We start from the raw sequence: 26,152 nt of genomic DNA on the forward strand, positions 1-26,152 counted from the left end.
TTCACAAATGGAGGCGTTCCCAAGCGAATGCCTGCCGTATGTGGGTGGCCCCACTGACACCACCAGTGATGTCAGTGGTAGAGCTTCCAGCTCTATTAGAGCCGAAAGCTCTCTGGGGCTTGCGGCAGACGAGACCCTACCACAAGGGTCTCGTCGCAAGCCCCGATGGTCGCAATGGTCTTGACCATCGCGACAATCATCCTGGCCGCTCGTTAAGGCTGTGGGTGGTAACCCACAGCCTAGCGAGCGGCCAGGAGGCCGGATCATTTTTTAGATGCGGCCGCCCTCATTCAGAGTGAGCGCTCGCATTTTGCGAGCGGCTCTGAATGAGGTCCTTGGTGCGAAACGCATCGTTTACCTGAGACCTGGAGAAGTTTTATCATCTGCACTGGAGGAAGTTGTTTGTGCCAGAGACTCACCAATTACACTCTTTTAAGTACCTTCTCTAAGGCCTTAGGGCCTGATTCAGATCCGGACGCTAAGCCGCGGACGCACGCTATGGGCGATTGTCGCCCGTCTGCGCATGTGGCAAAATACGCATGCGTCAACCAGTCACTGCGTCCAGGAATCGTGTGCTTGTAGTACACAGACTGGACGCTACTTTGAGTTACAGATAGTGCCGTTTGTGGGTGGTAACGGGAAGGTGCTTGTGAACGGGGGAGACGTGCTGCGAACGCAGGCTTGTCTGGGCGTCCAAACAGAGTTTTATGGGTTTGCATAATTAGCATAGAAGCGTCATTGTACACGTCACTTGGTTGTATTTCAGCCTGCAGTGATCGCTGTGCTTGTGGTGGGGTAGGGTCGACCTCAAGGGCTGCGAGCAGCTCCGATGGCTCTCGATTGTTCTGATTAATCATACACTTCCTGGAGATGATGTGTGCTAAGAAAGAAAAGTGGGCGTCTTTTGCCCGGCGTGCGTTCGCTCTGCCATCACTCTCTAATACATACAGGGCATCGTTACACCAGACAGTGCGATCGCGTAACTTGCATACCCGGCCCATTTTGGCTCCGAGACAGCGCAGCTTAGCATCCGGGTCTGAATCGACCCCTTAGTCGTTACACAGTTCTTAAGCCTTTGTATGTGTTTGTGGTATTTATGATGAAATGTTACTATATTACACAATGGGAGGTTTCTGTTTTTAATCTTCCCTGGAGGGTACATATCCCAGTATATTGGATAGTACAGAACCTTGAGATGACACCCGGCTGATCTACAAATACATTTGATGGGAGATATAAAGCAAATTTTCTACTTCTGCTGACATTTATCTGAACATGAAAAATGTCTTCTGTTTTGAGGCCATCTGATGGTTGGAGGAGGGATTCTGAATTTGTACATATTGATACTCAGAACGACAACAGAGGATTGGGTGGAGAACATTTCAATACCTTGACTAAGTCTGTTCTGTTTATTAATTTAATTTTTATTGTCTGCTGTGAATTGTGGTTTTTGGTTACCACATAAAAGAAACTAGCTGCACGGTGCAGTTGCAAGGGACACAACTTATTTTTTAGGTAATTTATTTAATTTTGCAGGCAATTTGGTTACCAAAGAAAAGCAAACAAAACCTCAATACTGCAAAGTTATTTTTTAAAAAATTTGTTTTTACTTGCATCTACCCCTAATGTAAATTGATTAAAAACATTACTCCAAATCATAAAAAATACGCATAAAATAACCTCTTCCCTTACTTTCCTTTTAAATTATTTTTAAATCAAATCCCACATCATTTGCATGTTTAACTTGTTACAAACAGTAATATACATGAGTGGCCAAATTATTATGACCAAAGGGTTAGTACTTTGTTGGGCCTCCTTTTGCCCTTAATACAGCTTGAACTCTTCTAGGCCTGGATTCTACTAACTGTCAGTATGTTTTGCAGGGAATGTTAGCCCAAATGCGATAAACTGCATCTCCATACTGTTGCCTCTGCCATCCTGAAAAATTGGGACGATGCAAGAAGGGTCCATGCTTTTGTGCTGTTGTCCCCATATCCCCAGCCTATCTTTATGCTGTAATTATAAACATGATTCATCAGACTACATGACCCATCTCCAATCATTTACTGTCCACTTCTTGTGTTCCTGAGAAAACTGGGGTCATTTCACCATGTTTGTAGCAGATAGCATTGGTTTACGGAGAGGCCTTCAGCTTCTGTAGCCCATAGGATGCAATGTGCAATGTACGGTTTACAGAGGCCATCTAAATTGGTTCCTGATTCAGATTATCCATAATTTGATGCGCTGTTGTCTGTCTGTGGGACTGAACGAGTCTGCCCACTCTCCATTCTGCTTGAGCACCCAGTTTCTTGTTTGCTGGTCCACTCCAAATATTTACATGGGCAGGCATTTTGCTAATGCTCACACTACTGCTGCGAGTGACAATAATCATTCCACGTTCCACGTTTAGTCACTTATCTTGAAAAAGGCGCCAATGAGCGCTGAAAAGCGTTGATAGAGTGACTAGGGTGACATATCCTGACCACACATATCTATTCCACTTACCCCATGCTGAACACCCGGGTTCCATTCTCAATGTGAATACAGTGGAAGGATTGGTTTCCATCTGGTATGGATATGTTTTTCCACATTTTAATTGTGTAATAAAAATCTTTTTTAACGTCTGATACATACATTGTGAGCTCTCTCTGTTCTCATCTGCATGCTCACATATGGGAAAGAGAAATTTATGATGAGGACAAAGATACCTTTATATGCTTCTATCTTATGTAAGCATACAAGTAGACAGACTTACATCTGCCTCTATATATAACACACATAAGGGTGTTGCCATTTCCCTTCAATCACCTTCTGAGGGTCTAAATGGTGAACATTAAAGGACTATTGCTATCATAGAGATTCTTTAACTCATTATACAGTTGATACTTGACCATCATTGTTGGAGATTTACTGTTAATTTCATTTCATATACACATATCTGTTTTGGATAACATCATGAGAAAACTATCATTTCGTCCGAAAAACACCTATGAGGAACAACTTCTAAGTGCAAATTACTGACCCTCTCATTTTTATATATATTCTACGTTCAAAGTCTGTCAGATCACATTGTTTACCCATTATTTCATGAGTGATACACTTCATTAGTCTGTACATACAGTTCCTCTGCATTTCTGTTCTTATACAGTTTCAGACATCCTATGTCAGCATTATCTGTAGAATAGCTACTTTGCATACAATTGCCTGGTGGTTGTAATAATTTGGCCACTCAATTTAGATTGTCACACTAAACACACACAGTAACATCACAATAGAAAATATAATCAAATTCACTATTATTGAAGAACCATGCACAAAATCCCATTATGGAAGACATGGGGAAATAATTCTAGTTATTGCGGAGAATTATTTATCACTCTCTCACAATCTCCAAGTGCATATTGTGTTGTACATTTCTACATCGCCATTTCCCAATCACTTGGGTTACGCCATCAAATCTACAAATTTCATAATTCAAAAACAGTAATAAAAATATGGATTTGCATAAACACTGTAACAACTTTTATACCTTTAACAAATTCATAACCACCGACTGTCATTTAGCAATGATTTTAATTTACAAAACACATTTTTGGTAGTTGTACAGATTGGAAAAAGAAATAACAGATTGACACACAAAATGACTGCTATATCTGCCTGCACCACAGGGAGACACCGTGCTAGGGAGACACTTATTCACCCAGTAGCAGTGAGGTGACTTTATGGTTAGGTATAGAATGAGGTGCTGTAAAGCACTTCTGACGTCACCACCACGTGACCCACGGCAAAAGGGGAGGGGCAACGTTCAAAAGTGTCCCCTTACGGGCTTGCCATGCTTCGGGTATGGTGGCTCGCTTAGCTTGCCGCAGGTTTATATTCCACCTCTATGCCCACGTGGATAGTAACACTGGTAGCTGTGCGGCACTGCCGTAGCGGTCACATGGTTGTGACGTCAGAGGTCCATTCTCCAACTTGGATCTAGCAACAACCGTGACTTTATAGAATGTTAATTTCCTTTGATTTAGTTGTTGTTTGTGCAATCCAACTGTTATTCCCTTGTAGCACTACAGAATGTAGCATAAGCAGAAGAGTGGGAAATGAAGGTAAAAACTGTTGGACTTCAGTAGAATTTAGAAAAAAAAAAAATCAGCACAGATCAGAAACTAAGTTTCAGGAGAAATCAAATTGGCAACTGAACAATGGCTAGCTTTGTTTAAGTAAGGAAAGCCTACATCAGCTTCACAGCCCATTTACAGAGCATACTCTACATTTCTTTACTGTTGACAAAGATGCTTCTGGGACAGACAATAATGTGTGACAGAGGCAGCCACCCAAGCACAACTAAAGTCACAGTAAGGATCGTGTTTTTAAGCCAGATGAATAGCTTTTTACCTCTAACAGGAAACATAATCTATATATTAATAGCAGAACTTGTATGAGTGACACATTCTATGATGGCGTTGTCTGAGCAGGGCACATCATATACTAAATTAAAGGTCTTGGGGGGGTGATCCAGCAATGAATGGAATTTCAAAGCTGCACGCAAGCAGCTTTGCAATTCCGTCCTTGCCATTATGTTAATGCAACAGGAGATGTCATGCAAATGTCCTATGCCCTGTGCTCTTTTGCCATTTATTGATGTAAAGCATTAGGTGACTAGCTATAAGCCAAAATGTCAACATTTTTATTGGGTCTGAGGGGAGATCAATATATTAATTATGTAAAGTAGTATTCATTTGGTAAGATAGTCACTTTTATGTAAAGGGGTTCATTTTAAATGTGGGCATTTTTAGCAGACAACTTTATGTATTTTTTATGATTTATTTTATTACATTTACATACATTTTACTTTTCTAATTCTGATTTTCATATCTGGCTGCTGCCTAGAGCATGTTCTGCAGGCAATTCTGACTTGTGCTATGCAGTACATGTGGACAACCAGACAGTACCACTTTTCTTTGTGTCATTTTCTGTTGTGCGTGGACATGTTCACTTGAATTATTCCAACTGCATAGTTTTTTTTACATAGAGGGAGGTTCCATGCTTGAAATTTGCTTTGGCCTTTTACTGTAAAATACTTAATGGTGCTACCAGTTAGAATGATGTACTGACGTTTGTGTCATGCTCTAAACATGTTCCTGTCTCATGCCCGTGTCTGTAGCAGGCTTATAGCAGCAAGCTTTCTTTTTGTTTTGTTTTGAACCCAAACATTGTGAAACTTCCTTTAACACTTCTTGTATATGCCTGTCCCACTGGGCAATTTAAAAAATATTCAAAAACATTGTCCTGCTCCAGGCAGTTTTGACTTGTCACCCGCAAACGGTTGTCCATGTTTTGTTAAAGACACAATCTGGACAAAAACATTGAATCAATAATCTATAATGTCTTGCAAGTGAGTCCCATTGCTGTGAAATGTTAATAAAATGGATGTTATGTTCTCTATTGTGCTGCATATGCGTGTATTCCTACAGCTGTCAACAGTGGAATATATATTTTATTCTCTTTGGTTACATAATATTTTTCTTTTCCACAGTCATATAATCAGGAGGAACAATTGTGCATGTGGCATATGATGATAACCTTTCGTCCTTCCATACACCTGTACAATTGCTTATCATTAGATGTGTGGAAAACATATTAGAGTGAGGTTTCCTACTTCCTCCCTAATTTCCATTGGAGTTTGTTACTACTTCTGCTGTATCGACTAAAGCAACACGTTGGTTGTTTTTTTTAAGTTAAAAACATGAAATGTTTTATCTTTCTGTATCCTACAAAATGCATAAATATAACCTCTACATAGGTAAATACAGTTCAGCTTTGTTATCCTCAGAATATTGTAATACTTTTCTAAATAAGTAGGCTTCAATTGTCATTACTGTATTGCAATTCCTGTAAACTTAGTTATAATTACTTCGTTCTCTTTCAAATAAAATAAACAATTAATATGGAATTGCATCACCATCTGCATTTTAGCTGTTGTCACATGTGACACGGTCTCGTTAGACCTTGGGGAAGTGCAATTACTCTCAGTCATGTTTACTCAGTTTGGGTGTTCAATATTACATTTTACTTAATTGGAAGGAGATCAAGGGGTATATTTACTAAAGTGAGAGTTTTTAGAACTGGAGATGTTGCCCATAGCAACCAATCAGGTTCTACTTAACATGTAACTAGCACCTCCTAGAAGATAATAGCTAGAAACTGATTAGTTGCTATGGGCAACATCTCCACTTCTCACTTTAGTAAATTTACCCCCCAAAGTGCGAAAAAGGATACATTCAGATCCCTCCAACTCCTCTGGCCCTCGTTGTGTGCATGTGCAAGAACACTGCCCGGTAGTGTAGCTGTTCGCCACTATTTATTAGCGGGGAAAGTGAGGATTTTAGGGATCGCAGGACAGCTGATTTTTGGAACAGCTATCCTGCAACAGGAGCAACACTGAATTGTAACATCAATAAAGAAATGTCATCAGGGCATAATAATGAATAGACCCCCTTAAAAACGCCTACTCTATACATATAAAGTTCTGAAGCGCAGAGAATAAAGAGTTTATCGGAACACTTGCCTAGAAAATTATTTTAGCGGCGATGTTGGTTAACGTTGAAAAATAAGGATTGTAATTTCCAAGGACAAATCTTCAATAGCCGTATCCTTTTAGATAGTGGCTGTTGGCAGTGACAGCAATGAGATAAATAGCTAGGATGGCACACATGGAGATGGGTCTGAGTGCTGGGAGCCTGTCTCACCCCATACTCACTGTAACTCTCTTCACTCTAAGCTTCAGTACTGATTCTTCTACCTGCATCACTGTGTATTCTCTTGCTGCTGCTGACTGAGCTCCAATCTCTAAACGAGGGGTTCCCAACCACGGTCCTCAAGGCACACTAATAGTCTAGGTTTTAAGGATAGCCATACTTGAGCACAGGTGACTTAATTAGTACCTCAGTTATTTTGATTTAACCATCTATGCTCAACCTTGGATATCACTAAAACCAGAACTGTTAGTGTGCCTTGAGGACCGAGGTTGGGAATCACTGCTCTAAACACTGCAGTGCACTTCCTGGTCACATGACACATCCAAGGAGTCCATCAGTGCTTAAGGCACGCCCCCATACTCAGAGGCATGAGTGTGGCCCCGCCCCCAGTTCTGCAAACAGTGACTGACTATACAGAAGCGAGGCTGAGCTGTTGCTGCCTCATCTCTCATCTCCCTGCAGTCCCAGGGAGCTCCACAAAGCTGGTGAGTGAGAACTATAAAAATGTGTATAATAAACAAAGATGTTTATAAGTTATAAATATCTTCTTTGTATTATTTTAATCATTTTTATATCAAATGTCACAAGTTTGACAGGGAAGACAATCCTGGCTGATGGCAACTAAGCGATTGAGTCTTGGGGGTAAGTTTACTAAGATTCTAGATTGGTTGAGATGTCAATCTCGGGTGATTTTAGGGTTGATTTTCATCTTGTAAATTTACTAAAGTTAAAGTCGAGTGAGATAGAGATTGATTTCTCTCTTCTCACTTGTAAAACTCGGGGGAGATAGCTAACTGGAATCATCTCACCATTGGGCAAATCAGAAGTACTTTTCACCTAAAATATACATCTCTCAAATTTACCAAGAATCGGGATGACAAGCTCGGGTGAGATGACAGCAAACTCTTTACCAAATTGAAGTTTTAAACACTCACCTCCAGAGCTGCGAGTTTGCCAGAAACATACACAGATCAGTGTGATTTGTGTATGTTTCTGCCTGTAAATATTTAAATTAGGGTTAATTTTAAAAAAATAATAAAATGACGTAGGGCCCCCCGCCCCCAAAAGCCTAACCAGCTCCGGACTTGTCAGCCTGTCCTGGTACCTAAAATTACTGGGAACAAAATGAGTAGGGTTCCACCATAATTTAGGTACCAGCACCAAAAAAATTGCGTAGGGGTCCCCCTATATTTAAAACTAACACCAGACCCAAAACGACCAGGGTGTAATGCCACAGCGAAGAGATCCTATTACCGGGTCTCCAGGGCCAAAGCATCTCCCAAAACCCCAGGCTTGGTCTGAAGTCCGGGGCTCTTCGCCGCATTCCTGGGCTGTGGGTACGGGGGTAATAATGTGTAAAATCAAAGTAAACTATGGTATTTTTACAGTGGAACTACAGGTGCCAAGCAGGCGGCCGGCACCCGTACCTCCACTGTAAAATAAATAGTTAAATAAAGACAATACACACACCTTAGATACTGTAGTACAAGTTTATTACACACATACCTCACTCATACATACTTACCTGTACACCAGCCAGATGTTTCTGTCCCCTTGTCCCTGTAGAATCCAATGGGAGTACCTGCAACAAAGATCCTATACTCACCTCCATCCTTGCGCTGGTCTCCGTAGGATCCAGAGGCGGGGGGGGGTCTTTGCAAAATAAAAGCACGAAATCCCAAAGCCGAACGGACAAGTATGGGTATGTGTGTTGCCTCACATGCCAATACTTCGCGAATGCCAGCTGACGTGGGTCCCAGCCAATGAGCGGCCATTACATGTAAAGAGGGCGCTGATTGTCTAGCGGCCCGTGAGAAATTACAGCTGACTTTGGTCATCTGTCATTTCGCAAGGTGTAAGTATATGTAACAGCATATACTTACATCTGTTAGGCTTGGTTCGGGTAAGTCGTTTTATTGTTTTGCCAAGACCCTGGATGCTACGGAGAGCAGCGCCAGGATGTAGGTGAGTATAGGATCTTTTTTGCAGGGCCATGCACACGGATTTCTACTTGGGACAAGTGGACCGACCAGCTGCTACAGGTAAGTATGTGTGATTGATGTACAGTCAGGTGCATAAATATTGGGACATTGACAGAATTTTCATATTTTGGCCTCTATTCACCACCACAATGGCTTTGAAATGAAACAAACAAGATGTGCTTTAACTGCAGACTTTCAGATTTAATTTGAGGGTAATTACATCCAAATCAGGTGAACGGTGTAGGAATTACAACTGTTTCTATATGTGCCTCCCACTTTTTTAGGGGCCAAAAGTAATGGGACTATCAACTCAAAAGCTATTTCATGGACAGGTGTGGGCTATTCCCTCGTTATTTCATTATCAATTAAGCAGGTAAAAGGTCTGGAGTTGATTCTAGGTGTGACATTTGCATTTGGAATCAGTTGCTGTCCACTCTCAGTATGAGATCCAAAGAGCTGTCACTGTCAGTGAAGCAAGCCATCATTAGGCTGAAAAATCAAAACAAACCCATCAGAGAGATAGCAAAAACATTAGCTGTGGCCAAATCAACTGTCTGGTGCGTTCTTTCTTTTTAAGAATGTTCCAGAGAGCTCAGCAACACCAAAAGACCCGGAAGACCACGGAAAACAACTGTGGTGGATGACAGAAGAATTATTTCCCTGGTGAAGAAAAACCCCTTCGCAACAGTTGGCCAAATCAAGAACACTCTCCAGGAGGTAGGTGTATATGTGTCAAAGTCAACAATCAAGAGAAGACTTCACAAGAGTGAATATAGAGGGATCACCACAAGATGTAAACCATTGGTGAGCCTCAAAAACAGGAAGACCAGATTAGAGTTTGCCAAACAACATCTAAAAAAGCCATTACAGTTCTGGAACAACATCCTATGGACAGATGAGACAAAGATCAACTTGTACCAGAGTGATGGGAAGAGAAGAGTATGGAGAAGGAAATTAACTGCTCATGATCCAAAACATACCACCTCATCAGTGAAGCATGGTGGTGGTAGTGTCATGGTGTGAGCATGTATGGCTGCCAATGGAACTGGTTCCCTTGTATTTATTGATGATGTGACTGCTGACAAAAGCAGCAGAATGAATTCTGAACTGTTTCGGGCAATATTATATCCTTATATTCAGTCAAATGCTTCAGAACTCATTGGATGGCGCTTCACAGTGCAGATGGACAATGACCCGAAGCATACTGCAAAAGCAACCAAGGAGTTTTTTAAGGCTAAAAATTGGAATGTTATGCAATGGCCAAGTCAATCCCCTGACCTGAATTCGATTGAGCATGCATTTCACTTGATGAAGACAAAACTGAAGGGAAAATGTGCCAAGAACAAGCAGGAACTGAATACATTTGCAGTAGAGGCCTGGCAGAGCATCACCAGGGATGAAACCCAGCGTCTGGTGATGTCTATGCGTTCCAGACTTCAGGCTGTTATTGCCTGCAAAGGATTTGCAACAAAGTATTAAAAAGTGAAAGTTAGATTTAGGATTGTTTAGTTTGTCCCATTACTTTTGGCCCCTTAAAAAGTGGGAGGCACATATAGAAACCGTTGTAATTCCTACACCGTTCACCTGATTTGGATGTAATTACCCTCAAATTAAATCTGCAAGTCTGCAGTTAAAGCACATCTTGTTTATTTCATTTCAAAGCCATTGTGGTGGTGAATAGAGGCCAAAATATGAAAATTCTGTCAATGTCCCAATATTTATGCACCTGACTATGTGTGTAATAAAGCTGTACTATCTAAGGTGTGTGTTGTGTCTTTGTTTAACTATTTATTTTACAGTGGTGGTACGGGTGCCGGCCGCCTGCTGTTACTTGTAGTTCCACAAATGCCAAAGGGCAGACATGCTGGCACCTGTAATTCCACTGTAAAATACAAGAGTTTACTTCAATTTAACACTTTATTACCCCCCGTACCTACAGACCAGGGGTGTGGGGAAGAGCCCCTGGCTTCAGACCAAGCCTGTGGTTTCAGGAGAGGGGGGACCCCTTTTTAGGTGGTCCCCACCTCCCCTGAGATCTCCATCTTTGCCAGACCGGCTTGGGGCGAGAATCTTTGGCCTTGGAGACCCGGTAATAGGGTCTCCTGGCTGTGGCATTACACCCCGGTCATTTTGAGTCCGGTGCTGGTTTTAAATATAGGGGGGACCCCTACACAATTTTTTTTCCCCTATATTTAAAACCAGGACTGGACCTGCAGCCTGGTGCTGGTACCTAAATTACAGTGGAACCCTACTTGTTTTGTTCCCCATAATTTTAGGTACCAGGACAGGCTGACAAGTCCGGGGCTGGTAATTCTTTTTTTTTTTGGGGGGGGGAACCCCACGTAATTTTTTTAAAAGAATTTAACCAGTTTTTTACAGGTCTAACACACAAGCAGCCTGCACATATCTCACTAATATGTGCAGGCTGCTAGCTCGGGAGAGATTTGCAGAGAGAAAACACTGCAATCTTGGGTGAGTAATCTCATCTTCATTTGCAATTTGGGGGAGATATCTCAATCTGCTTTGCCATTGTCCATCTCACTTTCAGCTAAACTCACTTCTTAGTGAATTTGAGAGGAAACCACCCGAGATTCGGCGATGCAAATCACTAAACTCGACCATTCTCAATTCTTAGTAAATTTACCCCCTGCAGTAAGTATAATTTCAATGTTTTGTGCTTCCTTATGACTTATGCTAGTAATTTTGACTACCAGAGTTCCCCAGATTCCAATTCAAACTAACATTCACCAACGAAGCCCTCGACACTACAACTCCATCATACATCTAAAATGTAATCACAAAATACTCTCTCTCTACCACTTACCTCTGACCTAAGTCTTACTTCTGCTAATCACTCCAGCCTACAAGGCATGGAATTCCCTACTACACCAATCAGACTTTCCCACAGCCATCAAATGTTTAAATGTGCTCTTAAAATCCATCTCTTTAGTGTAGCTTTCCTGTTCCCACCTATATTAATGTTCCCTCACAACTGTCCCAATCTTTCTCACTGTTTCAGGTGTGCCCTCTTCTAGCTAGAAAGTAAGCTCTCCCATAAGCAGGCAGGGGCGTATTTAGAGAGGAGGGGGTCCCGTGCTCACTCACCATCTGGGGCCCCCTCCTCTTTCTCCGGTGTGCACAGCGTACTGACACATTCAGTAGACTCTGGGCACTAGTCTCTGCCTGGAGTCTACTGCACACGCGCAGTATCTTGGGAAAATGGCGCGGCAGCCATTTTCCCGGCGACTTCCCTACTGCGTATGTGCAGAACGCTGGGAAAGTGGCCACTGCGGCCATTTTCCAGGAGTTCGGTGTAGCGCCTCTCCAGCCGATGTGGGACAACGGAGAAGTAAGTATTTGGAAGTATGGGTGCAGGGTGTGTAGTGCGGGCCCCCCTGGACCCAGGGGCCCTTGTGTTCCGCACACCCTGCAACCAATATAGATAAGCCCCTGTGAGCAGGGGCCCTCCTTATCCTATGTTTTCATATCTGCATTTATTTGGTCTACCTTGCATATCTCTGGTTTAGGTAGTCTTACCTTCTGTCTCTCATTGCAGAGCACAGTGGCACCTTACAAATCTATGATAATAAGAGTTACCATGATAATAGCTAGAGCATGGGGTATACTGACTTAGCATAAGTAAACTCCTTCAGAACGTAGGAAAACACTAAAATTTAACATAAGTAAACTACTACTTGTACTTTAAATTTAAGATTTTCATGCTGCCTCTCATTCCCTGACTGACTGATTAACTCCCCGAGAGACTACCCCCAAGGTTCTGAGAACCTTTATCCACTCACTAACTGACCGCGCTGACAGTCCCCAGAGTCAGGGCCGTGGAAATTTTAGCTGCACCTGGGTACTATTCGGAGGGTGTGGCCTAAATGAAGGAGACATGGCAACGTCCCCTTAAAAAACATACTTTAAAAATTAATTACAGTGTTATCATTCTTTTTCATTTTTATATTACACAGTGAACTCTGGGGGGAGTTTATCACATTTTGGAGAGAGATAATGTGGAGTAGTTGCCCAAACCAATCAGCTTATAATGGGCGGTACACACTAGACGATGTCTAGTGTGTACCGTCATTGTGCACGACAGGACCCGGTGGGGTGCCGCATCGGCAAGTGCGTACATTCGACAACATGGCATCGCTAGCTACATCCTCAGATCTTTCTGCATGTACAAAAGATCTGAGGATGCGACCGACGACCTGTGGAAGCGCTCATTGGCATCATGATAGAGGGTACACACTACATGATTTGAACGATTTGCTGTTCCAATGCATCGGAATCGGCCAAATCGCTCAAGATATCGTCTAGTGTGTACCCACCTGTTATTTTACAGGCTGTGCTAGAAAAATGACAGTCAGAAGCTGACTGGATGCTAAGAACAACTTCTCCACTTTGTCTTGCAAGATTTCATAAGTTTCTGTTTCATGTATAGAACCAGGTTAGATATCTGTCATCTCTGAGTTGGTGCAAAAATCAAGTTCTGTATTTTTACGGACTGCAAATGTCTGATTGACCATCTGCATTGCTGGGAGTTCTTCTAAAATTAAGGTCTTTACAACATGTAACAGCCCCTTTGGAGAGAGTCCCCACCCCTTGGTCATTAAAGAATCACCATGGGGCATGGTCAGGCAATGACAGTTGCAGCCAGTGGGTGGCAGTTGGGGTGGAGTCATTACAGCTGGGGAGCCAGAAGGTGTACATGGGGGGCTGGCCTGGCAGCTGCCAGGAGGGGCCTAAAATCAGCACAGGAATGTATGCAGGGGGAGCGAGGAGATATACACAGTTAAAGCTGGGTACACACCCAAAGATTTTCTGTCCCACCAGCCAACTAGTTGATTGGTTGGAATGAAAATCTGGTAACGTATGTGAGTAACTGATGATCAGCAATTTGCTCCTAAATGCCAGAAAACAGATGAAAATGGTCGTTAGACACGTTTGTTAAATGTTTGATCTAAACAATTTGTTCAAACAACAGTTTTTGTCAATTTTCCGGCATTTGGGAGCAAATTGCTGATTGTCATTTGCTTTCATACCTTACCAGATTTTCATTCCAACCAATCAACTAGTTGGCTGGTTGGACAGATAATCTTTAGGTATGTACCCAGCCTTAAGGGGCACATCCACTAGACGATCTACTCCCTGTCCAATCTCTAAAGGATTTTCCCTTGATTTTTTCCCTTGAAATTTTATCTTTCAGTCTGAACGATTTGCAAACAATTTGCAAACTATCTTTAATAGATCAAGTGAAAAAAACCTACATGTTCGGTCGACTGATGAGACGATCAAACGACGAGCGGGACCGCGCATTGTTGATCGTTAACGACCAAACACTGCACGCTTTATAAACGATTTTTAAACGATTGAACGATAACGACGCCATTATCGTTCAATCACCTGCTAAAATCGTGTACTGGATGCCCCCCTTTAGAAACACACTGCAACCTAAGTCATGTGCTGGAGAGGGAGCATAGGAGGGTAACTTATTCCATCAACGTATTGTGCGGCACTGCATTCATCACATACATGTATTTGCATCTTGTGACTTTGCTATTAAAGCAAGAAAAGACACATACATTGCCCTCCCCCAGCACACTGCAATAAGCCAGTACAACAGCATCTTTCAAATGATCAGACCCCTCAGCAGCTACTGGCTGGTGATAGACAATGTCACCCTGCACTAGCTTTACCATAAGCTGGGGGGGGGGGGGCACAATATGCTCTGTTAATGCCAGGCTGGCCCGAACACACTGGGGGCACCCTTGTTTGAAACAGGGGACTCCCCAATTTCAATCTATATACCCCTTCAGTAGTTGTTGTCTGGTGATTACCAGACAATGACTAAAACAGTACAGAAAAAATAAACACCACATCTGATCCAGCCAAGCACCGCCCCTATCTGACTAGAAACATCCCCATTGGATCTAAATTCTGCCCATTTTGAGGTCTGTGAAACAGTCAGCCAAACTGGGGACAGTTGGGATGTATGATTTACAGGGCTTTAACAATGCATGTTATGTATTTAAAATTAACAACTGTACATAGGAGGCCTTAAAGTCTAATTACATAAGCTTACCTGATAGCATGTTGTGTACAGGAGTTGCTATGTTAATATCTTGAAGATGTTCAAATGTTTCGGTATGAAACAGACGCAATGTGGAGCCAGACGTAAAGGCAATCCAGATGCCAACTCCAGCCACTGCCATATGAGAAATCACCATGCCCTCTTCTTGGTGAGCTTCAAATTGGTGCTAAGAATCCCAGGCAAAAACAATGACTTTCAGTGTATAATAAAGAACAAGAAGCATTTACAGTATGGTACAGCTAATCTGGTTTTAAAGCAAAAATGTTGCATAACAAATCACTGTGATCTATTAAAAAATGCCTCATCATTCACATAAGTACACATTTTCACATTTTGTTTTTCAATCTTTCTACTCCTTTGTTTTGATGAATTGTGGCTTCTGCCCTTCCCAACACCTGGCTGATAATCTCTATACAGTCTGAAGTGATTTGTGGGCATGATAACATGATTCTATGGGATTGATTCCATTTCTGCCTTGAGAAAAATGTGAAGCATTCTATTCACACATTAGTGTCTATAAGAACTGTACGGACATATAGAGAACCCCTCTGATGGGGTACATCACAGACAAAAGAGCTACATACTTATGTAGCATTAACAAGCATGGTCTGATCGGACAGAGTACAAGTAGGGAACCTAATACCAGCAGGTGTTCCTCATTAAGCAGAGTTCAGGCCTGCTCCTGCCTGAACTCTGTAAAGCAAATAACATACATTTTTGTGTGTTATAAATACAATTGTTATTATGCTTTTGTTCGAATACTGTAATTACTGGATTGAATATTATCCTGAGACTCAACTGTCTTGAAACAGATTCCTACTGCAAAAGAAGGCTAATATACAGTGACAACCTTATAGGACAGCATGGTTGGAATGGGCAGCACGGATGATGTAACGGTTGGCATTACTGCCTCACAGAACTGGGTCTTGGGTTTCAAAACCCACCACTACCCTAACTGTGTTGAGTTTGTATATAATCCCTGTGCTTGTGTGCGATCCCCTGGGTACTGGGGCAAGGACTAATGTGAATGGCCAAATATTCTCTGAAAACCGCTGCATAATGTGTGTGCATTATAAAAATAACTGGTAATAAAAATAATGATGGCATCTCACCTAAGTGAAGGAAACAAATATAAGAAAAACAATTATGTAATAAATATTAACTTTATTTGTATTAAGGTATATATGGCATCACATTCTTACTGCATCGTTTTGATAGGAGCCCTTACACTGGTTCTCTGTTCTGGAGGAGAATGATGCGTCTTCCATTATATAAGCATGTGTAGACATGGCTGTATGTTTACCATTGGGTATGGTTTTGGAAATAGAAGTCGATAGCTGCTCGAAAAGATTTGGTGAGTTATAGCAGCAGATTATACTTCAGAGATAGAACAAGGGTGGGGTAAAGTACAACTTCGCCCTGGGTACCAAAACTGTGTGTCCCTCCAGTGTGACTTTCTATATGTGTCAATGGTGCATGCATTCTCTTTATTGTAGACCACAGTCTGATTTAGGTGCAAAAAAATGAATGTTCAACACTTTCCACTTATGCAAACCTAACAACTCCTTGAAAGAGAACATATCAGGATTCATGTTTTAGAAATAAGGTTTTGACAATCAGTGCGCAATAGAATCAGAAGTGCAGCAAGTGGTGATAATACAGGAGAGTCAGCACCCAACTTCTCACAAAGCAGTATTAATGTATAACACCTTCTAGCGCTCTCCCAAAAAAACAAGTTCACACAAATAAGAAATGAATAATATCATGAAAAATATATTCACCATAGAGATACAAACTCCACTGTTTAATGGATCATCCAATTGCATCCATATAGAGCAACTTGCGATCTTTGGTGGAATCTATGATAAAGTTTTATATCTTCCCTCTTTATGTGCTGATCAAAGCAACATAGGTGTGGGGGGATCCAGAAAAAAATACAAAAGATAGTGTAGATCAAACTAGACACATGTATTTTTTTAATAATAAGTTGCACTTACAAAGTGTAGAAATTATCAAGCGTTTAAAATGCATCTATAATGGCACAGCAGCAGCACTCTCATGACCTTTATCCCTGTGTTCCTGTTAGCAATGGAAGGTAATCAACCAGCTCCAGACACCGGGATTCACCACAAGGCTAGTCAAGTTCACTGGGTACTCTGCCACCTGGTAACGGATGCCGTCCTCAAAGCCCACGCTTTACGAGTTTCATAACAGTCTGACAAATATCGCAAGGTGCTCTATATGGATGCAATTGGATGAGCCATTAAACAGTGGAGTTTGTATCTCTATGGTGAATATATTTTTCATGATAGGATTCATGTTTTAACAAAATAAATATACTATATCACTTTTATTTTCTAAGTATATCTATATTTGCCATATTACATTCCCCACACCTCACCGTTTACTATCTAAGCTGGTTTCCATGCAAAAATCAGAGTTGATTGAAGCTATTAACCAGAGTACCCTAATGACTGACACTGCTGGTACAGAGAAACGCACTGCTAATCTCACAAGATCTTGGCAGGTACACAGACTCAAACTTGGAGAGCTTCTTATTTTGAACCTACTGTGATTGCATTTCAGCAGGGGATTCTCGGTAAGGTAGTTAATCAATCAAGCTTTAAAACTTCAGCACAACAGAAATATTTTCAGCGCAATAACGACAGCAGCAGGTAACTTCTGGAGATGATAGAGATATATATATATATATATATATATATATATATATATAAATATATATTATATATATATATATATATATATATATATATATATGTTATCCACCCAGTATTTTCAGATTTAAAACACTGCCTTCTGCAGATCAGAAACCACAAGATTTTATTCAAAAAGTAGAAACGTTACGGTCTTACATACTTTGGGCCTACTTCAGAATTGAACATGGTACTGCCTGCGTACAGATTTCACAAGGTTTAGCAAATTACGCATGCCTTGAGCTCTGCCTGTGCAATTTAGAGCAAATTATGTGTGATTCAGAGTCATACATATATCAGTCATGTCTCCACTTGCGGATGAGTGTCACCAGGCCGCAACTGGGTGTTGGCAGTGGCACATAGAAAAAGTGTCCCATGGGTGTGTTGTGGGCATGTAGACAGAAATGTGGGCTATTCAGAGGTGAGTGTACAGAGAGATCTGTCAAACTTCAAAAGGATCTCTGCACCAATGATAGGGCTGGTGCACATTTGTGACAGTTACCTTCACCAGCAGATGGATGTGGCTGGTGCAGTAACATAGATGCTGAATACAGGTGGAGATCGGCATTTATTTCCAAACATGGCACTCTGGATCAGACCGTTTATTAATATCCAGGTTTTGGTTCTGTGTGACAGGTCTCTTTAAGCTAGGTATGTCTAATCAGGGCAATGATTGTCTATAAATGTCACTATCAAGCCCTTGCATGTAGTATTCCTATGTCCTACAACAGCTATGGGCAATTTTCCTCAAGATGAGGTCTACATGAGTACAACCAGTTATGTAGGTCTAATTCTGTTCTTCCAGATGTTAACATGAACTTATCATGCTGCGGCTCAATAAGGTATTTACAAATGTATGGACAGAATACATATGTAATGTATACATCCATGTTGCTAAGTTTACATTTAACATAAGGACATTTACCTCTATGTTGTAAGTTTCTTTTCCAATGATGAATATTTGACCTCCAGAGGCAGCCCAAATAGTTCCTTCCATCACTAACAAACTTCTAACAGGTAAAACCCCTAATTTTATCAGCGTTGGAGAATCTGTGTGCCAGGAGCCATCTAAGTATGCAAAGAAAACATATAGACATCTAGTATTATACACCAATATATCTTACATCTACATCTAAGTCCAGGCAAATATCCATTGCCTCAATATTTGCACCTTGAATAATTCTGGACTTTTCAATGACTGCTATATATGCTTATTACCAGTAGCGGCTCCTACCCTCTTGCATGAGGGGGGCTGCTGGTCCTGCCAGCCAGGTCCCGGCGCCTGCACAATAGATCTGGCAATTGCCGGGACCGGCACATACACAGAAGCGGCAATGGTGCAGCACATGTGCATAACGCCAGCCTCTAGGGACTGCATCAGCTGCAGTCCCTAGAAGCCGTGTACGGCTGTCTAAAAGGCAGTGGAAGCCGGTCTCTGCTAAATCGCAGCTTGGACTAGCAGTCTCAGGGGAAGAAAACACCTCCCCTCGAGACTGCCTGTCCTGTAATGGATGCTAGTCTTACATTTCAAATGGCTGTAGCACAATAACAAACATAGATATATTTCCCCATTTGGTTTTGCATTAATGATTGACTGTTAAATCCACCATGTATACTCTGCACACAGTAAACCAGAATTTATTTATTTTATTAACTTTTACTTATACAGGGATAGTACATTCCATTGCACTTTATAATTGGGTATAAAACAGTAATAGAACGCTAATTAAACAGGACTGGGTAATAACAGACATACAAAGAGGTAAGTGTGCCCTATAGGGAAATAGACCCTGATACATAAGGTTAAGTGCTACATATTGCATTTTGGTCTAGTCAGATTGCAGAGGGTCTTGGTGGGCTGTATGATGTAAAAAGAGAACATCTGTAAAGTAATGTGTGGACTGTGTAGCGGAGAGGTTTATATGGTTGCTCACATAGGACAAGGGACAGATTTAGATGATCAGAATTAGATGGCTTGTGACTGCACATTACATTGTCATTATACTACTGGAATAGACTACGTGGAACCAGTCGTCAGTCTGGTTAGCATTGGAGCCATGTGTCTAAGCAATTAACAGTAAACATCTCTCTTGTGCATTATTATACTGTACATTAAAAGCAGCCAAAGTATTCACAGCCAAGAAATTCAAGATTCTCTCTAATGTCCTGGATGAGAGGACGCATAAAAAAAGATAAAAATAGTATATAAAAGAAAGTAATGACATCTACTATTCACATTCATTTATATTACTCTGTGATAAGATATTTAGATGTAAGGTGACAAATACGTTTGTTCTGGCAACCTTATTGCCAGAATATATAATTTCACTGCCATTGATTATAGACAGAAAATCTATGTCTTTACAGATATTTATATATTGAAGCAGTATGTAGTTCTCTATTTAAATTAGGGATGTGCAGGCTCGGTTCTACTCGGTTCCGTTCGTTATTTTTTACCGAATCTTATTGGCTATCCAAAACTCATGACAGCTGATACCCAATAAGATTCGGTAAAAAAATCCGAACGGAACCGAATAGAACCGAGCCTGCACATCCCTAATTTAAATATATATATATATATATATATATATATATATATCAGTTTTGATTAATGATGATACTTAGATCTGTTAGTTTTATATTGAATCAAATGTCATGTTCACTACACATACAGTATGTACAGTATATCAGTTTTCTATACTCTGACCAATTCGTGTATCTTTTATACTTTATTTTGGAGCAAAGTTGAGCTCCTTAAATAATAACAACAGGTCTCTTACATTTAATCTGGGTTTCATCCACACAAACATGCTGGGATGTGTTGTGTATCAGGTATGCGTTTATATTAAATATACAGCACAATGAGACAGCAGCGGGCCTCAAAATCAGCTGCAATTACACAATAAAGTCTGCACTCTGGAATGCTGCATGCCTTAGTGTATTGTGTAGGGTGATGTTGCATGGGAGGGAATAACACATTCATATTTCCAGCTAGAACACCTACAGTGGTTCAATACCTGTTAATTCCTCCCAGTGTAAAATATTATAGCAGAGGGTGCTTGGTCTCAACTGTACAATATATGATTATATAGAAATATGACATTATAAATAAAGACAGCTTATTTTGATCCTTCTAGTTTCAGTTATCTAATACCTTAATAAGGCTCAGTTGGCAACAGAAAAATTGGTAAATGTCAATTAGATGAGTAAACCACACTGCACCATCAACCCATAGTGACACCTACAGAGCTAACACTGCACCATCCACCCATAGTGACACCTACAGAGCTAACACTGCACCATCCACCCATAGTGACACCTACAGAGCTAACACTGCACCATCCACCCATAGTGACACCTACAGAGCTAACACTGCACCATCCACCCATAGTGACACCTACAGAGCTAACACTGCACCATCCACCCATAGTGACACCTACAGAGCTAACACTGCACCATCCACCCATAGTGACACCTACACAGCTAACACTGCACCATCCACCCATAGTGACACCTACAGAGCTAACACTGCACCATCCACCCATAGTGACACCTACAGAGCTAACACTGCACCATCCACCCATAGTGACACCTACAGAGCTAACACTGCACCATCCACCCATAGTGACACCTACAGAGCTAACACTGCACCATCCACCCATAGTGACACCTACAGAGCTAACACTGCACCATCCACCCATAGTGACACCTACAGAGCTAACACTGCACCATCCACCCATAGTGACAACTACAGAGCTAACACTGCACCATCCACCCATAGTGACACCTACAGAGCTAACACTGCACCATCCACCCATAGTGACACCTACAGAGCTAACACTGCACCATCCACCCATAGTGACACCTACAGAGCTAACACTGCACCATCCACCCATAGTGACACCTACAGAGCTAACACTGCACCATCCACCCAAAGTGACACCTACAGAGCCAACACTGCACCATCCACCCATAGTGACACCTACAGAGCCAACACTGCACCATCCACCCATAGTGACACCTACAGAGCTAAAATTGCTTTCACCAACTACTGAAACAAATGCAGCAAACACACAATCTATCACCTTGGTACATGGAAGGTGTTTCAGCACTATACCTACAGAGCAGAACTGCGATAAACAAGACAAGGTCAATGTAACTTAACTTTTTAGAGAGATTTTGGGCTATGTTTTTACACCTTGATAATATGGCATTGCCATAATACATGAGGCACTAAACAGTAAATCTTAGAGTAACCTTTAGTGTTAAAAGAACCAATCGGTGACCTAACACTATACACTATGGTAAAAGTGCAGTGCTGCTTTCACAAAAATTGTGTCATCGTGGAGCCTTGTACCAAAACAATTGTTATTATAGCACAGTCTTTTAATAGTAAGTGTTATAGTTCCTAGTAATCTGCTTTATATGCCTTCTAGCCAGATAAGCTCATCCTAGGAAATAGATCAGAGCTTTGGAAAAGACTGCCAGGCAACCAACATCAATGCACTGCTTGGCACAATGCCAACAACACAATCTGGATGAGGAAGGTGATGTCATGACACTATAATAATGCAAATGATGACATAAACCATCATAATAGAATACTGTAAGTACAATGTGTGAAATGTGTTGTACTCTTCACAGTAGTTTCTAAAGTTGTGATTTGTAGATCAAAACTCCAAGAAATACAAGAGAGTTAAATGCTAAAAAAAAAATGTTCTAAAATGTACTTTTATTAAACATGATAAAGGAGTCCACCTGTATATACCCTAGTAATTGGCTTGCCAGGAAAATACTGAAATAAACAACCTCAACATGTGGAGACCATTAGTAACATCTGTGGACACAACTATATCACCCAGGGGGAGATGTATCAAGCCTTGGAGAGAGATAAAGTGGAAAGTTGCCCAAAGCAAACAATCAGCTTAATCATCTATGTAGCACAGTATTTCAAATGACAAAAGATGATTGGTTGCTTTAGGTAAATTATCCACTTTATCTCTCTCCAATGCTTGATACATCTCCCCTGCAACACTACATGTACAGGCTGATTAACAGACATTAAAATCAGGAACAAATATTTATTATTATTTATTTTACTTATTTCAAACTAGTCTTATTAAGTGCAAACCCTAGCCCATCACCCCCACCAATATGATAAAAACAATATACGGGATAGCTACAATGATTAAACAAAAGCACAGCCTTTATGATTTAGTTTTCACTGTAGTGTCCATCATTAAATTAAAATAGGCAAAATGTAAGATTTATAAAGATCGTTACATTAAAAAAAAAAATCTACTTTACAAATAAACAGAACATAATTTTCTTATATTATATAAACACACTCTGGGTTCACCACATACATCTAAACCTTTACTGATCCATATCCCATTACCTCAAATATTCATTACAATGCATTTCATTAGAATAATCTATGGACACACTGACCTGGTTGCTGTTGCTAGCTTATGACTATGATAGCATCATTGCCTATGACATAACCTTTGCTAAACTAAAGCAGTAAATTACTATTTCATAGAATTATTTCAAAGGCTTCCCAGTTACCTCCCATCTTTGTGTAGATTGCGAGAACCCCATTCACAAGACCAGCATACAAACTGTTGGCAATGCTGGCAAGGCTCATGACGGTGGATTTTTCTGGAGTGAAAAAGTGCTGTAGACGGACCTTTTTTGAGCCTTGGCTACTTTTGTACACACATATGCTAGGGAAATACGGAAAGCAAACTGTAAAGCTGTAGCAAAAACTCTATACAGGATTTTATACTACATATATTACATGTTTCTCATTGCTATTAAGAACTGTGTCTTCTTTGATAAATACAGATTGTATAGAGAAGCCATCAATAGATATTTGGATAAATCCTTTTCTATAAATCCATTTAGGGTCAATACTAATCTTGTGCTATAGAGGGCACAATGATATAACTCATTTGCAATGTAGCTCATTCCCCTGTATAACCTGCTACACAACAGTATATTATCTATTGTTGACAGCTATATAAAATGATTCTATGTGTGTCCTGGTTTCCCATTGGCACACTTCTATACATGACTGGCAATCTAAGGAACCATCTACCGAGAGCTTGATATTTTTTTTTGTGGGATATTGAAAATACCTATACGCCATAGTATTTATAGTACCAATTGAATATAAAATGTTAGAATGTTTTAGTGTGGTAATTCACCCCTTTTCAATGGGCCACACACCTTTGTGATGATACAATTGGTACTGTCCTACAACAACTGGGACCGTTGTCAGCTGTGGACATTTGTACTTTTCTGGGGAAAAGGATTTTAGTTATAGTGTCCTCAGGAGGGGAAAAATGAAAAATGAAATGCAGGCTGACCTATGCATGCAGACACACACAATATAATTTAAAACCTTTAAAAAACATATCAATAAATAGTTGCATATAGAAGAAAATAAAAAGATTTTTATTTAGAGTATAGTTTTTGGACACTCATAATACTATATTTTATATACCAAGTTTTAAGGTAGCAGACATCTGGCCTGGTAGTATTATATACACATAGACATTAAGGTAGCTGAAGGCTGTATAAGACTAAAGCTAGATAAGTGTACAGGCTTGGAGGCGACAGTAGTTTATGGCTGGTTTTTTATATTACAGTGGTTTGATTGACAGGTTAGTGGAGCTATGGGTTAACCTATCAGAGTTAAGGTAGGGTGGGTTTTCAGAAGACATATAGGGGCAGGTCAAAGGCAAGTACTTCGTCTTTGCTTCAGAATTCCCCGTCCACCCAACCCAATTTATTTTGCTGTATTTCGTTGTATTGTTGTTTGCTCAGAATGGATGGTGTCTTCTGTCAAATAATAAATTGGTAATTAAAACAAGCTTCAGCAAGGCGGGAAAGCAGTGCCAGTAGTGGACGCAAGTGGTAGCTGTGGGGGCACCTTCCCTTTCGCAGGGCGAGCTGTCTCTGCCCAATGGGGGGACCTGGGCTTCTCCATTAAGGTTGGGCCCCAGTAGTGCTAAGCTAATAGAGGGGGGGAGTTTAGGCCTCCGCGGCTCGGTTTGCGTCGTGGGGGCGTACAGCTGCCTCCCATTTGATAGGAATGTTTGGGCTAGAGCTGGGATTAGCAATGCTTTCTTTGGCAACCTTCCTTTTCTAATTAAAATTAATAAAAAAATTAGTTAAATTAAATAAAAGTTGTGACCTTAGTTAAATTCCAATCTTCTGTGTCTGGTCTCGTTATTTCTAGTTATATAAGTATTTATTAGTAGATTAAAGTATCTTGAGGTTGTCAGGCTATAGACAACTTAATAAATAACGTATCTAGACAACCAGAAAAGTTACAAAATTACAAAGTTGAAGTTGTTACATTTTCTTCAATTAGCATCAAATCTATATTTTAGACAAATCCTAAAAATGTATCTCTCTATAAGTTATTTCTATAAGTCTTTGAAACTCAGATACGACTGAATACAGTTTCCCAGTTAATCTCTAAAAGTCTATCTGACATAAACCAGACAAATCAAATTGAATAAGGTTTACCTTCCTTCTTCCATTCCCAGGCAAATTGTGGGCACATCTGGTGCTCGAGGAGAACCACAGTCAGAATCTAGGACATCACTTAATTGTTTGTGTTTTTGTTCCTCTGGGACATAGACCATGCAGAGGATGCGTGATTCAACATTAAAACACTCTATCACCTTCGGGCTACGGTTGTGAAGTGAGACAACAGCAATCTGACCCATTTGATTAGTGCAGCTGCCAATCTAAACAAAACAGACAACAAAGAGCCAATGCATGGTTTTCACAGGATAATTATAATTTGATCCTTCTTCATGCATCATCAGAAAAGGACCCTTTGTGCCTTCAAAAGAGTGTTGGTACACAGCTATGTTCTTTTTTTACCCAACGTGCAGCAGGAATGGACTCAGGAGTTTAGGAATGCAATGGAAAACTGCTTCACCAAACCGTTTACAATGCTGTATTTGAAAATTAATATTGTAGATAAAAGCACATATTATTTGAAGATCACTGCGAGGATGTAAATTTATTAACATATCTGTTTATATCATGCCAGATTATACAATGCTAAATTAATTTGTGGGCCAAGTTTAATAAGATGCTAAAATAGTTCCTTTTAAGAGATATCCAGTGGACAAGTAGTCTATCTCGGCAGGTCTCTCAAGGGCTCTAATGGACCAGTGCTGTCCTCCTTTCTCTTACTAAGACAGGATTCTTTTAAAGCGTCAGTGCTGTTATTGCCCCTCCCATTTGGGAGTTGGGTATTGACAACACTGCTGCCTTGTTAGAAAAAGGCATGTACTGTAGTAGATGGAACGGATAGGGAAGTGCTTTAATGGTAAATTCAAGCCTATTGGGGACACAGTTGAAATGCAGTGGGGGGCCCCAGATTACAGAACTTGGCCCACAAATACAGTTAATATTTGGAACGGGGTTTTGCTTTTGCTTTAAACTAGATGCCAAAATAAATAAAAAAATTACTCAAAAATAAAGGCAAAGTTTTTAGGCAAGTTGTAGTTAAAAATTACATGGTTGTGCATCAGTGCATCTGGAATGGTCTACCCAGCGCACATTAACCACTTAACT

The 26,152-nt window shown here is 40.7% G+C and overlaps 1 protein-coding gene across 2 annotated transcripts in view; it reads right to left on the minus strand.

The window, feature by feature from the left end:
- ARHGEF10 (Rho guanine nucleotide exchange factor 10) overlaps window positions 1–26,152 on the minus strand; it is a 154,862-nt gene that overhangs the window by 7,843 nt on the left and 120,867 nt on the right. For both annotated transcript variants that reach the window (XM_088479699.1, XM_088479698.1), the window contains exons 24-27: window positions 25,088–25,311; window positions 23,117–23,274; window positions 18,474–18,616; window positions 14,826–15,000 (exon numbers count right to left, since the gene is read on the minus strand). In XM_088479699.1, coding sequence (XP_088335825.1) covers window positions 14,826–15,000; window positions 18,474–18,616; window positions 23,117–23,274; window positions 25,088–25,311 — 700 coding nt within the window. The remainder of the gene's footprint in view (window positions 1–14,825; window positions 15,001–18,473; window positions 18,617–23,116; window positions 23,275–25,087; window positions 25,312–26,152) is intronic.

This window comes from Taudactylus pleione, unplaced genomic scaffold (assembly GCF_031769625.1).
Source record: "Taudactylus pleione unplaced genomic scaffold, aTauple2 ptg000244l, whole genome shotgun sequence".
NCBI classification, from domain to species: Eukaryota; Metazoa; Chordata; class Amphibia; order Anura; family Myobatrachidae; genus Taudactylus; species Taudactylus pleione.